At 41.0% G+C, this 14753-nt stretch overlaps 1 protein-coding gene across 8 annotated transcripts in view; it reads right to left on the bottom strand.

Moving 5' to 3' along the window:
- LOC144687254 (putative adenosylhomocysteinase 3) overlaps positions 1–14753 on the bottom strand; it is a 107690-nt gene that overhangs the window by 16150 nt on the left and 76787 nt on the right. For all 8 annotated transcript variants that reach the window (XM_078553093.1, XM_078553094.1, XM_078553090.1 and 5 more), the window contains 5 exons: positions 14317–14419; positions 8148–8242; positions 7037–7143; positions 2951–3067; positions 1818–1881 (listed from right to left, as the gene is read on the bottom strand). In XM_078553093.1, coding sequence (XP_078409219.1) covers positions 1818–1881; positions 2951–3067; positions 7037–7143; positions 8148–8242; positions 14317–14419 — 486 coding nt within the window. The remainder of the gene's footprint in view (positions 1–1817; positions 1882–2950; positions 3068–7036; positions 7144–8147; positions 8243–14316; positions 14420–14753) is intronic.

Consider the following 14753-nt stretch of genomic DNA (forward strand, 5'->3'; position numbering starts at 1 on the left):
TCACGCAGTATCAATTGCTGTTCCCTTTACTATTAGTATTCTTGAGAACTGTCCTAATGATTACAAGATAAAAAGTTGATACAGCATGTCTCTTTTTTCAGCAATATTCAGTGTTAATTTTCTCTCCTTATTCTCCATCCTAAAATGCATTATTTTTCTCTACATTAGATTATAAGTGAAATCTTTCTACTGAATCTATCAATCTGTCTGTTCCCTACTGATGTTGTTTACAGTCAGCTTCCCAGTTAACCATGCTCTCCACTTTTGTTTCATTTGTATATTTTGATATTGTGCCCCATATCCAAATCCAGAATGTTTGAAGTGGCAAGAGAAGAGGAATAAATGAGAACTCCAGCATACATCGGTGCTCAGATGCGATGTTCAGATAATTTTGCTCCTAATTTAAACATCACCAGACACAATTTAAGCCCACTGTTGGGTTGAACTGAATATAAGCAAGGATTCATCCCCTGAACTCAAGGACTGATGTATTTTTTTAGCGAAATAATATTATCTCAGCCCATTTTTCCTGTGTGGTGTATATCATTTTTTGAACCTATTTAAGAACAAAAGAAAGAAAAACTGTTATAACACAGACAAACATCAAAGACAGGATTTTCCCCTCATTGGGTGGGCGCAACGGGCAGGTCCGGGAACAAACGCAAGACCGACCGCTGCCCGTGATCAGCCTCTGACCACGATTTCACACTGGCTGGCCAATTAACGGGCCAGCCAGCGTGAAAGGTGCGCTAAGAGCCTCAGCACTGTCAGGGTGGTGGCGAGGGCTGAAGTGTGTGCATGCGCAGGGGAGTGCGCATTGACAGCTCCCTGAAGGCAGAGAGCTGCCTCAGGGAGCTGAAGGATTTTAAAATGAAAAATAAACTTTTTATATATTATATAAACATGTGCCAACATGTGAATCAGTCACATGAAGAGGGACATGTAAAAAAGGATGTTAAAAGTTTTTTATTTTTTTTTTGGTAACTGTTGGAAACCTCACCTGGCCCGTGGATGAGGTTTCGTTATAAACGCAAAGGCCGCCTGGCCTATTCGCCGAATGGTTGAGCGGGCAGCTAAAAAATGCTACTTAATTAATTACTTAAGGGCTTAATAGGCCTCTTAATTGTCAGCGGACACACCGTCGCCTCTTGCACGCGCCCGCCGACCAAAAGATCGCGCATCATTTTACACTCAAGCAGGTTGGGCGTTTGCGTACCCGCTCAGTGCAAATTCCTGCCCCAAATTACAAATCAGAGCAATGTTTCAGATGTTGAACATATGAAGAACAAAACTGAATTTACTGCTGAATTTGTTTTGCACTGGTTACATTTGCTCTAACTTGCAGCAGTTAAAATGTCTGAGGTAAATGGACACTACGGCCTGTTGAAAATCGTTATGGGGAGCACTGGTTGATGCCAACACCCCAGCATTCTGGAGTACCATCAAACATGCATAAATACCATCAAATGCACTGAATCTCTGTGGCCACTTCCTTTTCTGAATTTGCACATAAAATCTGAAATTTGATGATTTCATCACAATGATATTTTAATGTGGGAAGTGATCAGTGCAGCTTAGTAATGGTTAAGAAAGAGACTTCACTGTGGTCTACCATATGCACATCAGCAAACAAATCATCTAAAAGAACATAGATGGGAAACAGAATCCACTGACATTATAGCCCTAGCTATGGGCTGCTTAAAGGAAAAGAATGCAGGCTTGAGGCTGGGAGGTAAACTCTGGTTCACTCAAGGGTCTCAACAGTTTAGGACAGCAGGGTGGAGAACACTCTCCTACCCAAAAAAGGGAATATTTACCTCCCCATATCCACAGACGACGACTTGTTTTCCTCCAAACATCACATCTGTTGTCCTCTTGAGGCTTTTTTTAAAGATATGAAATTCATACAATTAGCTCTCAAAATAACATAACATATACTGAGCAAAAATGTATTGTAGTTACTCACTGTTCTGACAGTCACCCTTGTTTCTTAAAGGCAAGCTAATTAAGAAACCCACAATTAAGCTCTTGAATAAAGATGATAACTATTTCAAACGTTTGCTCTCTTCCGGCAAAAAGGTCTGTGCCCAACTCTGCAGCTCCCTCTAGGGCTCACCATGCGGTGAAAGGATAGGGGAGCAGAGAAATATTATAACTCTCTACAATCAGAATTTCTTCCAAAAATCTTATTGAACCCAAATAAGTAGACAGTGTCACATATCCACATGGTAGAGAGTTAAGATCGGTCAGAAAGACCAGAGGTGGAGAAACATGTACAATGCACGTGCTCAGGGAAACAATGCAATCTCTAAAAATAGATAGAAAACCCAACATTAATGGTGTGCCTTACACCATTCAGTATATGCTGGGTCAAGTAAAGGATTTAATAAGCTGTCTGGAAAGTAAATATATTTCTAACTTTATCCAATCAACAGGTGAAAACCAGAGAGAAGTTGCCTGCTTTTAAACTGCTAGGGTTGAAACTTTCTAAGAAAAGGTCGGTCACTCAATGACAAAGTAACTTCACAACTTCATTCCCATTGGCATTTTTATTAACCTCCCCGTCACCTCCCACTCTGATTATTTGTCCCAATAAAAACATAAAAGGTCAGGGACACTGTCCCAGATCACCATGAGACGCTGGATACAGCTATCCCAAAAGCTTCCACTTCCTTTGGGAAACCATTTAGCTCTATTTGCAATCTTCACACAGAATTACAGCAGAAAACAGAAAGGCACAAATTAGCTTCCTACCACTTTGAGAGGCTGAATGGTTAGTTTTTGATTTCCTTACTTGGTCAGGCTGAGGACTTGAAAGCATTAAAATCTCTGGATATACACTCTGCCACTTATTGGATCATTATTATTTCACCATCAAATGGATTTAATGAACATTGCTGTTCATCTTAGTCTAAACTTGGTTCACGGCCAGTAGACTTTGATTACATACCCATCGAGTATGGACTCTCTACAGCAATAGAGATTATCAAACTTCTGCTTGGTTACGGAGTCATTTACATTCATGGCCGGGACACAGAGCTTACCAGCTTTAGACAACTGGTAAAGTCTAGGAAAAGGAAGAGAAAAGGTAAAGGTCAGAAACCAAGAGCTCCAAAATTGGTTTGTAATACATCGACTGAGCCGATAGTTCAGGCAGGTTGCTGAGGAAACCCAACAGAAAACTGCTCTAAAATGATCATATATCTGCATTATTCTGTTCTATAACATGGGACCAGAAGTTCTTCCAGATACTTACAATAGACTGCCCCTCATCACCCTCACTTTGATCAAAGATGCAGCAATGCTACCTGATTTAGTTGTCTGCTACAGTCTTCCACTACATTAACATTCTACATTGGACAAGAGTTTATGGGAAATTTTAAAATCAACACCTGGAGATCTGGCTCAATTGCAGGACCAGATAACTGCAAGAGAGCTATAATAGAATCAGCTGACTTCTCCAAGACAGAAAAGTGGATTAGGTAGTACAATGAAACCCAATAAAAATCTGAAGACCTGAGGCATGAGTCCTGAAGGAACTTTTGCCCAAACATGAAATCAAAAACTTTATGTTTAGCCAAAATGAATCAGGTTGAAACTCTTACATATCAATCCCCACTTATTCAACAACTTTGCAATAGTCCTCTTATGTTGAGAAGGTATAACAACCATCCCAATTATATTCTGGAATTGTGCTCAAGGCCAATACAAAATTCAACTCATCAAAGCCAATGAAAAATATACTTGAAAACCTTTAATGGGTTTATTTCAATATGGTGCCAGGCGGGGCAATGTAACATAAGGAGATGGGAAAAGCTGTGACAATATGTTATTATTTTCTCCCCTTGTCTTGCCAATATTCACCTTTCCCTTTTTTATCTGAAGGTGCTGACTAAGTGATCAAATCACAGGCTGCAGTTTCCCTCTGGCATTTTACCCAATCAACCATTCTCCAATGTCTGAGTTCAGACAGTGAGCGTCAGCAAGGTTTATACCACAGCAGCAAGGCCTCAACTGATGTCCAGTTCCAGCATGGGTTTACTGAATAGTGATCATGAGAAGGGAACCCTGGCTGATTTTTCAATTCCTCACCAACTGCAGTGTCCCTACCACCGCCCTGTCCAAAATTAGCTAACCCAGCATGGAGAATGAGATAGGTACACCAACTGGGAGCTTCCTGGTATGTTTGGCCCAGCTACTCACTGGATAAGCCACCTGGACAGCACCATCATCCACTGTGACACTGGCAAACAAGTTCCTCGACACATTTGCCTATTCCACTCCATCAATCTGATGCCTTTCAGATACATTGAATACAAACACAGTTAAATTTCATGATAATCAATAGATTGGTAGATTGGATTTTTCACCTGCCCCTTGTAACTTGACAACTGTTGGAATGCGGCTGGGTGAACCATCCTGTATAGAAGGCTAGAAGCAAGCTCTGGAAGACAGACTGTTTGTACTGTTTGACAATGCATTAATATCCAAAACATGAAACTGTTTGATAGAATTAAAAATGTATGGTTGTATCACACAAGATATATAGGAGAATTCACTGGCAAACTTAGGGTTTTAGATGTGGCTGCGCACACTTTGGGAATTACATTTTGCTTCAGACATGCGATCATTTGTCAGGTGTCCTAGTTCTTGGCTGAACAAGGGGGGCTGTCAAGTGGCCTATATGCCTGCAAGGGGTAGGGTCAGTAGGAGGTGGTTTTCAATTGCAGTCTCACCTTAGGCAATGGTCTGGGTGTGTCCGAGAGCTGCCAGGAGCATCTCGTATACACCAGGCTTCAAGTATTAACTGCTTCAATTGGCATACATCTTGCTCACAATTGCTGTGGGAAGGGCTGTGTTTCCCCATAGCAAGGAAATAAAGCTGACAATAACAAATGTGTATTGCTGAAAAAAAAGAGACATGCTATGAAGCTTTTTGTCCTGCACTCATCAGGTCAGACACAAGAATGTCACAAAACAAAAACAGAATTACCTGGAAAAACTCAGGTCTGGCAGCATCGGCGGAGAAGAAAAGAGTTGACGTTTCGAGTCCTCAAGACCCTTCAGCAGAACTGAGTAAAGTTAGTAGAGGGGTGAAATATAAGCTAGTTTAAGGTGGGGGGATAGAAGTTGGGGGGAGGTGGTAGTAGGGACAAGCAAGCAGTGATAGGAGCAGATAATCAAAAGATGTCACAGACAAAGGAACAAAGACGTGTTAAAGCTGGTGATATTATCTAAATATATATCTAGATAATATCACCACCTTTAACACGTCTTTGTTCCTTTGTCTGTGACATCTTTTGATTATCTGCTCCTATCATTGCTTGCTTGTCCCTACTACCACCTCCCCCCTCCCCCCAACTTCTCTCCTCCCACCCCACCCCCCACCTTAAACTAGCTTATATTTCATCCCTCTCCTAACTTTACTCAGTTCTGCTGAAGGGTCATAAGGACTCGAAACGTCAACTCTTTTCTTCTCCGCCGATGCTGCCAGACCTGCTGAGTTTTTCCAGGTAATTCTGTTTTTGTTTTGGATTTCCAGCATCCGCAGTAGTTTTTTGTTTTTATACAAGAATGTCACATTTCAAGTTTACACTGCATGACAAAAGGGATGCTGTTTGATTGGCAAGTTGGCTCTGATTGATCGACGTTGCCATGGTGAATGCAGCAGGAAGCGACTGTTCCCATGCTTTTGTTTATTCAAGAAAAGTGTAATGTCTGGACATATTCCTTTTGCCTGCAAAGGACAAGTCCCTGCACATGTAACTTCTAGCAAGCGTAAGTGAGCCACATTTTGAGCCAAAATGATTATCTTAAATTGATTGTTAGTGTAACTAAGTATCTCAAAAATTTGAGCAACAAGTGAAGCTAGCTATTTCACACTACTACAATGCAATGGCAACATGAGTGGTGTTTTCCACTAACAGGATTTTGCTCTCAAGCCAAAAAGATGTTCTGCCTACCACACAAATGTGTAATGTGGTATATGAATTTCAGTGCCGGTGCAATGCCTTGTGTGTAGACTATACATCCCAATGACTAGTGGGTCATATCAAACAGCACATCCTTTCGGCTGCTCGTTATAGGCAGAGCACTAACTGTACTCAACCAACCCATGCTTGAAAAACTCAAGAACATAATGTCTAATGTCAGATGTGATTCTGTGATTGGGCGACACTTTCTAAACAATCCCGAGTGTGCTAAGAGTTACACTAACAACCAATTTAAGATTATAAGTCAGGCTCACAATGTAGCTCACTTACCCTTGCTAGAAGCTACATATATTCATACGTAGGACCTGTCCTCTGCAGGCAAAGGGAATATGTCTCAACATTGCACTTTTTTGAATAAGCAAAAGCATGAAAGCATGGGGGATTACTAGTTTCTTGCTGCATTTGCCATGGCATTCTTGGCCAATCTGAACCGACTTGCCAATCAATCATTACCCTTTTCTCATGCAGTATAAATTGTTGCTCCCTTTGAAATTTGGCATTCTTGCGTGTGTCTTGATGAGTGCAAGGTGAAAAGCTTTGACAGCATGTCTCTTTCTTCAGCAATTCTCAAGTTCTGTACTGCCAAGCAACTATTTGAATAACAAATATGCTAGTAAGCATGGTTTAATTGGGTAGTCAAGAGGCAGGGTAACTGTAGTGACTGAGGCACCAGTCATGCTTCGTGTAATCTCTTGGAGTGCTGCTCAGAACTCTTGAATGTTGTGGGGTGGGAGGGAAGAGAGGCACATTCAAAACTGACTGTAATATATCACTGCTCAGCAAGATGGGGGGAGGGAGATCTGCCCGTAAAGCTTGAGCTTTAAAAGCTTATAGATTGTAGGAAGAACAATGCTTCATAATTAGCTAGAGAAGGAGCTGGCGTGATAAGTCTCAACTTCAACAAAATGAGGATTCAGCAAAGAAGAACAGCATGTAGAATGACACCTTAAAATATTAAGAGGAATCAGAGAACTTGAGTAAGATCAATAAAACAGGGACAAGGAAGGCTGGCTAAGCCGTCTGTGTATTAGAATAATATCCACCTGTGAACACCAGTCACACTTTCTTCCACTATGCCCTTTATCTTCTTAAACATATTAGGATACTTCTTGTAAATCCAGTGAGTGAGGTCTCCACCATCATCTAAGATCTGTAACAAAACACAAATTAGCAAAGGCAATTTGATAAGCAGTAGAATATGTGGTAGTACCAGGCCAGAACACAGTGGCACAGGTCCACAGGAAAATCACTGCAGCTCTGGCTCCAAGTGTTAAAAGGCAAGCCTATGAAGAAAAGCACAAAAGAAGCAGAGCCATTCCCCATCCTCAGAACTCAATCATTGCACAGGTTTGTATAACCCATCCACTATGAAATACCCAATCTGGGTAATCTCCTCAGGGGAAATTCTACAAAGGTGCTCCAGACTCCGCCTTTCAAAAAACGATAAAGAGAGATCAATACCAACTCTGCCAGTATTATCTATAGATACAAAAGCAAAGATTTAGTTTTATTGTCTTATCTATTTATACTACCACCTTTAATGGCCTGTGTTTCAGAACACCCAGGTCCTTCTGCTCCTCTAAAATCTTGCTATTTAAGGTATATTGCTACCAGTATTTTTACTTCCATTTCATATTTTCCGACATTGAATTGAATCTATTTTCACACTGTGCTAACTCTTCTATATCCTTTCCATATTTCATTCCTTGTGAAAATGTGTTATTCATTTCCTACAATTCTCAAATCAATTGTTTACAGTAAGTAAAGGCACCCTGAACACAGTGTATAGTGGCAATTTTATATTTTCATATCATCAGCAAGTTTCTTTGAGAACGCGTGAAAGGAGTAGCTGAAAACTGGGGTTAGTGTCAAAAGTATGCGCGATAGGCTAATGGATAGGCACTAGGGAATTTAGTCATGTCCCACGATGTAAATTATTGATCAAACCCAAGGAAATATACTTAATATTTTAACTGAAATCAACAGCCACACACAAAAACATAGCAAAAAATAGTCCAACTACTCAGCTATTGAATTGAGTCATCATTTTTAACTTATACAAGCAAACTGATCAAAGTTTGAATGATCGCACAACAGAGTAGCTCTTCATTTACCAACATTCAAAATGGGTAAAGAGCAACAACCTGTCTTTACCATATTAGGCTGCCATCCTTCCACATTCACGCAACGATCAATGCACCACCAGAAATCGTCTTCTGATTCTCCCTTCCAAGCAAAAACTGGATAACCTGCCACAGGGGAATAAAAAGGCAAAATGATTTTCAGTTACGGTATGGAAAAACAATCCCAAATAGCCTTTCGGGTTCTACTTGATTTTTAAAAAATTGAGACAGAGCCCATACGTTAATAAGGACATTTACCAAAATTGCTTCCTTGTAGGATCATAATTTAAATACCGAGAACAATGGATGCCTAGGAATGAAAGTTAGTGATGGTGATTTTTTTCCTTCTCAACATCTTTCCTTAATATGCATGTGGGGTGCTCCTGTCTGTTGGGTTTGCCAATAGTGCAAGATATAAGTCTACAAAGAATACCCATGTTGTGTTTGAACTGCTGAAGGTTATTTCTTCTGTAAGTCACCATCCTGGACATTACAAAGAGATGTTTGTTGCACAACATAGTGGAAACTAATTAAGAAGTTTGGTTGACTTATAAATAGTAAAGAATATCCAGGTGCAAGCCATAGCTAGGAAAGCAACCGAAGGATTCAATGTTTTGAAGGATATTCAAATAATCTTAAAAGGGACTCAGCTGCCATCAGGAGTAAAGGTCAAATGGTCTGTATTCAACATCTAAAACCCACAATTATTGGTGCGTCATATGTTCCATATTTAAGTTATTTTAGGGATTCTTAGGACGGGAACTTTTATTCTATTTAGAATTATTTTTGTCAGAAGCATAACAGAATGAATAGTTGGGACTCCATAGAGTTCATATACAATTATGTCCTCATTGAGGGATTAAAAATCTCAATTCATTTACTGCAATTAATAATCTGTACAATTGGATCCTCAGAAAACAATTGGCATAAAAAGAAATGGCAAATTTGAAGTGATTAAGTGGCTTCAATATGAGTGTTAAAATAGGTCTCCAAATGACCATATAAGACATAGGAACAGAAATTAGGCCATTCGGCCCATCGAGTCTGCTCCACCATTCAATCATGGCTGATAAGTTTCTCAACCCCATTCTCCCGTCTTCTCCCCGTAACCTTTGATCCCCTTACCAATCTAGAACCTATCTATTTCAGTCTTAAATACACTCAATGACCTGGCCTCCACAGCCTTCTGTGGCAATGAATTCCACAGATTCACCACTCTCTGGCTAAAGAAGTTTCTCCTCATCTCTGTTCTAAAAGGTCTTCCCTTTACTCTGAGGCTGTGCCCTTGGGTCCTAGTCTCTCCTACTAATGGAAACATCTTCCCCATGTCCACTCTATCCAGGCCTTTCAGTATTCTGTAAGTTTCAATCAGCTCTCCCCTCATCCTTCTAAACTCCATCGAGTATAGACCCAGAGTCCTCAAACGTTCCTCATATGTTAAGCCTTTCATTCCTGGGATCGTTCTCATGAACCTCCTCTGGACCCTCTCCAGGGCCAGCACATCCTTCCTGAGATACGGGGCCCAAAATTGCTCACAATATTCTAAATGTGGTCTGACCAGAGCCTTATAAAGCCTCAGCAGCACATCCCTGCTTTTCTATTCTAGTCCCCTTGAAATAAATGCTAACATTGCATTTGCCTTCCTAACTACCGACTCAACCTGCAAGTTAACCTTAAGAGAATCCTGGACTAGGACTCCCAAGTCCCTTTGCACTCCAGATTTCTGAATTCTCTCCCCATTTAGAAAATATTCTATGCCTCTATTCTTCCTACCAAAGTGCATGACCTCACACTTCCCCACGTTGTATTCCATCTGCCACTTCTTTGTCCATTCTCCTAACCTGTCTAAATCCTTCTGCAGTGTGCAGCAGACACCCCTTGTAATATCTAGGATAGTGGATTACAGAAGAAATAATTTTCAATGTTCAACCACAGCACAGGTATGCTTTGAAGACTTGCAGCTTGCATTATTGACAGTGAGACAAACCATGCAAGCTCAATACTTGAATGAGTTTAGTTTGCAGGGCTTAAGTCATTATCTGTGCCCCTGATTCCAAAATGGCAGTAGATCAGAGGTTTTCTTCATGTGGTGCAGACTGAGGTACACATTTATCAGCTACATTTGTCATTTATGTCAAACAATTTACCTGACATACTTGAAACACCATGATAAATATTAAGGCTGCAACACAAAACTTTTCTCACAACCGTCATGGTATTTAGTCACATCAAAACACAGTAGTTTATGGCCAAGTGATCTGTAAGATAGACTCAAGCCCACTGTTAATCTCTGTTGAGTGCTGCGTCTCCAACAGGTAAGACTGACTCAAGAGTTTACAGTGATCCCAGCTCAGCATTGTAGCCAACAGTACTGGCTTTCTACAGTGAGATTAGATGCAGTGGAAGCAGAGACTGCAAGGCGTTCAAGGTTTTTTTAAATTACCAAAATAATTTGTAATAGGGCATAACTATTCATGAAGGGTGCTGATCAGTTGTAAAAGGGTCAGGCTGGAGGTTAGGCCAAAAAATGCCATATGTTATTCAACACGACGTCACAAAACTGGGGAAATGACCCAAGTGTGAGAATGATAAATGGGAACAATCTGCAGAATAGGATACAAGAGGGTGTAGGGCTTTAGTGAAAAATACCCCACAGTTGGATGCTGCAGAGCAAAACTCCACCCTCACCTGTCCAGATGGTTAGATTCCATCTCCAATGAGAGAGAATCTAACCATCGCCCCTTGACATTCAATAGCATTACCATCACTGAATCCCCCCACTATCAACATCCTGGGGGTTACTATTGACCAGAAACTGAAATAGGCTAACCATATAAATACTGTGGCTACAACAGCAGGTCAGGGGTTAGGAATTCTGTGACGAGTAACTCAACTCACCTCCTGACTCCCCAAAGCCTGTCCACCATCTACAAGGCACAAGTCAGGAGTGTGATGGAACACTCCCCATCTGCCTGGATGAATGCAGCTCCCACAACACTTGAGAAGCTCGACACCATCCAGGACAAAGCAGCCCACTTGAGTGGCACCACAACCATAAACATTCACTCCCTCCACCACCGACACACATTAGCAGCAGTGTGTATCATCTACAAGATGCACTACGAGAATTCACCAGGGCGCCTTAGACAGCAGTTTCCAAACCCATGACCACTACCATCTAGGAGGACAAGAGCAGCAGGCACCACCACCTGTAAGTTCCCCTCCAAGTCACACACCATCCTGACTTGGAAATATATCACCATTCCTTCACTGTTGCTGGGTCAAAATCCTGGAACTCCCTTCCTAACCACACTGTGGGGTGTACCTATACCACATGGACTGCAGTGGTTCAAGAAGGCAGCTCACCACCACCTTCTCAAGGGCAACTAGGGATGGGCAATAAATGCCGGCCCAGCCAGCGAAGCTCACATCCCGTGAATGAATTTTTAAAAATTAGGTTGAACAAACCCTGGGGAGGACAACCAAGCTAATTTTCACGTACCTACAAGTAGATACAGGAACAACATCTGTCACACCTCAAAATGGGGACCAAGTGCAATGGCTTGGGGAGTGATAGTTGGATGGTCAGGGTCAAGGCAATCAAATTTTCATCCCCAGCTGCAGCAGATGCTGCTCAGGGGCATTTCAGCAGAAATCATTACCTTGAAAGATTTAAGATTATGTACAAAACAGCTCTCAAACTAAACGCTATTCAAAACTATTTGCAGATTTAACATTTTCCACCACTAGCACAGAAATATATTCAGTGCCCAGCCAACTTAATTGCAGAAGATTTTTTTTTTTACACTTCTAAGTTTGAAAGTTGAAGAACCGTTCTTGAACTGATACATGAGTGGATCACTGGATAGGCTCACTAATATTGTAAGGATACTGTCAGTTATATAATCTTTTTTGGTAATCAGGCAACAAAACCACAGGCAGAAATTTTCATTCGGCGGGCAGGCTGGCACCCGACCCACTCGAGCGTGAAATGCTGCGCCGAGCATGCCAATGTCAACGCACACAGTCGCGCAATAGTTCGGCAGCGCACCCGCCGACAATTAAAAGGCCTGTTGAGGCCATTAAGTAATCAAATTAAATTAAAATTTTCACTGCATGCCCAACCTAACAGTCTTTGCATTTTTTGGAAGCCTCATCCACGGGCGGGATGAGGTTTCCAAAAATAAATAAAAATAAAAACTTTAATTTTTCATTCATAACATGTCCCTGCTCATGGGGGACATGTTTCGTTACAATATTTATTTTTTTTTCCATATGTCTTCACCTCCCTGAGGCAACTCTGTGCCTCAGGGAGACTAGGGAGACTATGAAGCGCTCACTCGCGGCCATGCACGAAGGTTGCGCTTTCACACACACCCCCACCCACCCCCTGCATAGGCAGAGCTCAGCGCTGCCGCTTACGTTTCATGCTGGGCAGGCTTTAATTGGCCCGCCAGCATGAAATCGGCAGTCGGCTTCCTGACCACCCCCGACTGCCCCCACCAAGGGCAAAATTCTGCCCCATGTCTCATCGTATTAATATTCAGCTTTAATGCAGAAAACATCACAAGGCGCTTCACAAAGAGGAATAGATGGCAAGCAACAGTGGAGAGTCGAGAGAGATAACCAACAGATAGATTTAAAGGCTGCTTTTAAAGCAGGGAGAAAAGTAGCAAGGTCAAAGGGATAAGGTCAAGATTGCTGAAGGATATGCTACTGATTAAATATCTGTTTCTTAGCCAGATTTTTGTTCAAGGTTCTTGTACTCAAATTAACCAGAAAATGACACTTCAGTAGGTTAGCTTTATACTCTCCTAAGATGTTCAAAAATGCTGCCTGCTTAATGCAGTGAATACTCATACCAGCAACTAGCCCTGGTTGTGTTGAGGGTGACACAATACTGAATGTCATTCCTTCAGTGTGATTTTTGAGTGCTGAAATTGTGTGCAATTGAGCACTGAACAATAATCTTTGTAAGCGGTCTGATGAATAGGGAATTATAAAAATAAACAAGATATTTTTGGAAAGGCTCAATGAAATTGGTAATTGGATTAATTCTGAATGCATTTATTTTAGTGCGAACTGTTTCTGTAAAGGGTCTTTTTTACATATAAATAGGAGGAAATAATGTTCCATAATTTATCAAAATAATGCCAAGCCCCATCAGTCTCACCATTAATTATACGGAAACGCTACAGTAACTTAAGGCATGGCAGATGCCAGAATTAATATGGAAATCCAAAAGTTGCTGTCTGAGATGTGCTGCTCTGCTATTCATTTTGCAGAAGTGGCGTCTCATTGTTTGGCTCACCGCTAAAACACATTGGGCATTGCCATACTTGTAAGGCAGATCTGAACTAAACTTGCGACAAAGTTAGAACTGGTCTGAAACGGCACAGGGAGACTATTTTGGAGGCATTTAAAATCCGCACATATTTAATTAAGCCTTGATTAACTGTCAGAGATTTGTTTACAAATGTTCTAATTTTAGTTACTACCGATGAACCAATCTGGCACTGAAAATCAGCTAATACAAATGTGGTGTCTCATTCTCAGTGTTTAATTGCTATTTGGATATTTTAAAAATGTTAAATTTATTTTTCTGCATACATTCCCTTTATCGGCTCTTACTTTTCTCTTAATCCAATCTTTTCTATGTTCAAACTTTATTTCTCTTTTTGTACCTGATCTGGCATTCTAATTTTAGCCACTCTAATTTATGCTTCTTTCTTAGTCATTGCACTGTTTATTTAACAATCGATAAGGAGATACACAGGTGCTGGTACAGTTCACTCAGGTCCTTGTACGTTTTTCCAGTTTGCACTTCCAGTAAATTGGGGCACAAAACATCACTGAGATTAAATGGACAAGGGCAAACCTACCTCATGGCAGGTGCCATTAGATTTACACCCACAACAAATTAAGGCCCATTGTGTACCATTCCTAAACTGTAGCAATATTTCACTTGCAACATACAACCTTTTATTGAAAAATTAGTACATTACATGCCTGCAGAGCAACAGAATAACTGCGAGGGAATCACTAATGACTTGGGTCATTAGTCTACCCTCTGAGCTAAGACATATTGTATGATCGAGATGAAAAGGAAAAGACAAAAGGCAAGGCAAAAGGCATTGAACAAAACGGTGAAAACGGATCACTTGAATACACCAAACTGATGTTAAACAATTTCCCCTTACCATTCTCAGCCAAAGCAGCAGCCACTTCATTCTGGGTGGAATAAATGTTGCAGGCAGCCCATCTACATTGTGCTCCAAGGGCAGCGAGGGTCTCCATCAGCACCTGCCGCATCAGAAATTAAAACAAGGCAGAGATCACAACAAAGGCAGTGGAGCACTAGACATTGTTCACTCACAGCTACTCAGTTAAAACAAGAATATTTAAACCTCAGGTTTAGCATATGTATAACCTTGTGTTTTAAAGTTTACAATTCCTTCCTCCCCGCAAATAAACACAATTATTCAAACAACTGCAGAGTCTGCCTCTGCAAAGCATCGTTCAGCATCCCACTTTATCCAGGAGAAAACTCTTTACAAACATTTCAGTCAGTCTTGTTTCCAGACAGCAGCAAAGGCAATTCAGTCCATTTCATTAGCCTTGCTTCAGTGATCTCTCC

This window comes from Cetorhinus maximus, chromosome 12 (assembly GCF_964194155.1).
Source record: "Cetorhinus maximus chromosome 12, sCetMax3.hap1.1, whole genome shotgun sequence".
NCBI lineage: Eukaryota > Metazoa > Chordata > Chondrichthyes > Lamniformes > Cetorhinidae > Cetorhinus > Cetorhinus maximus.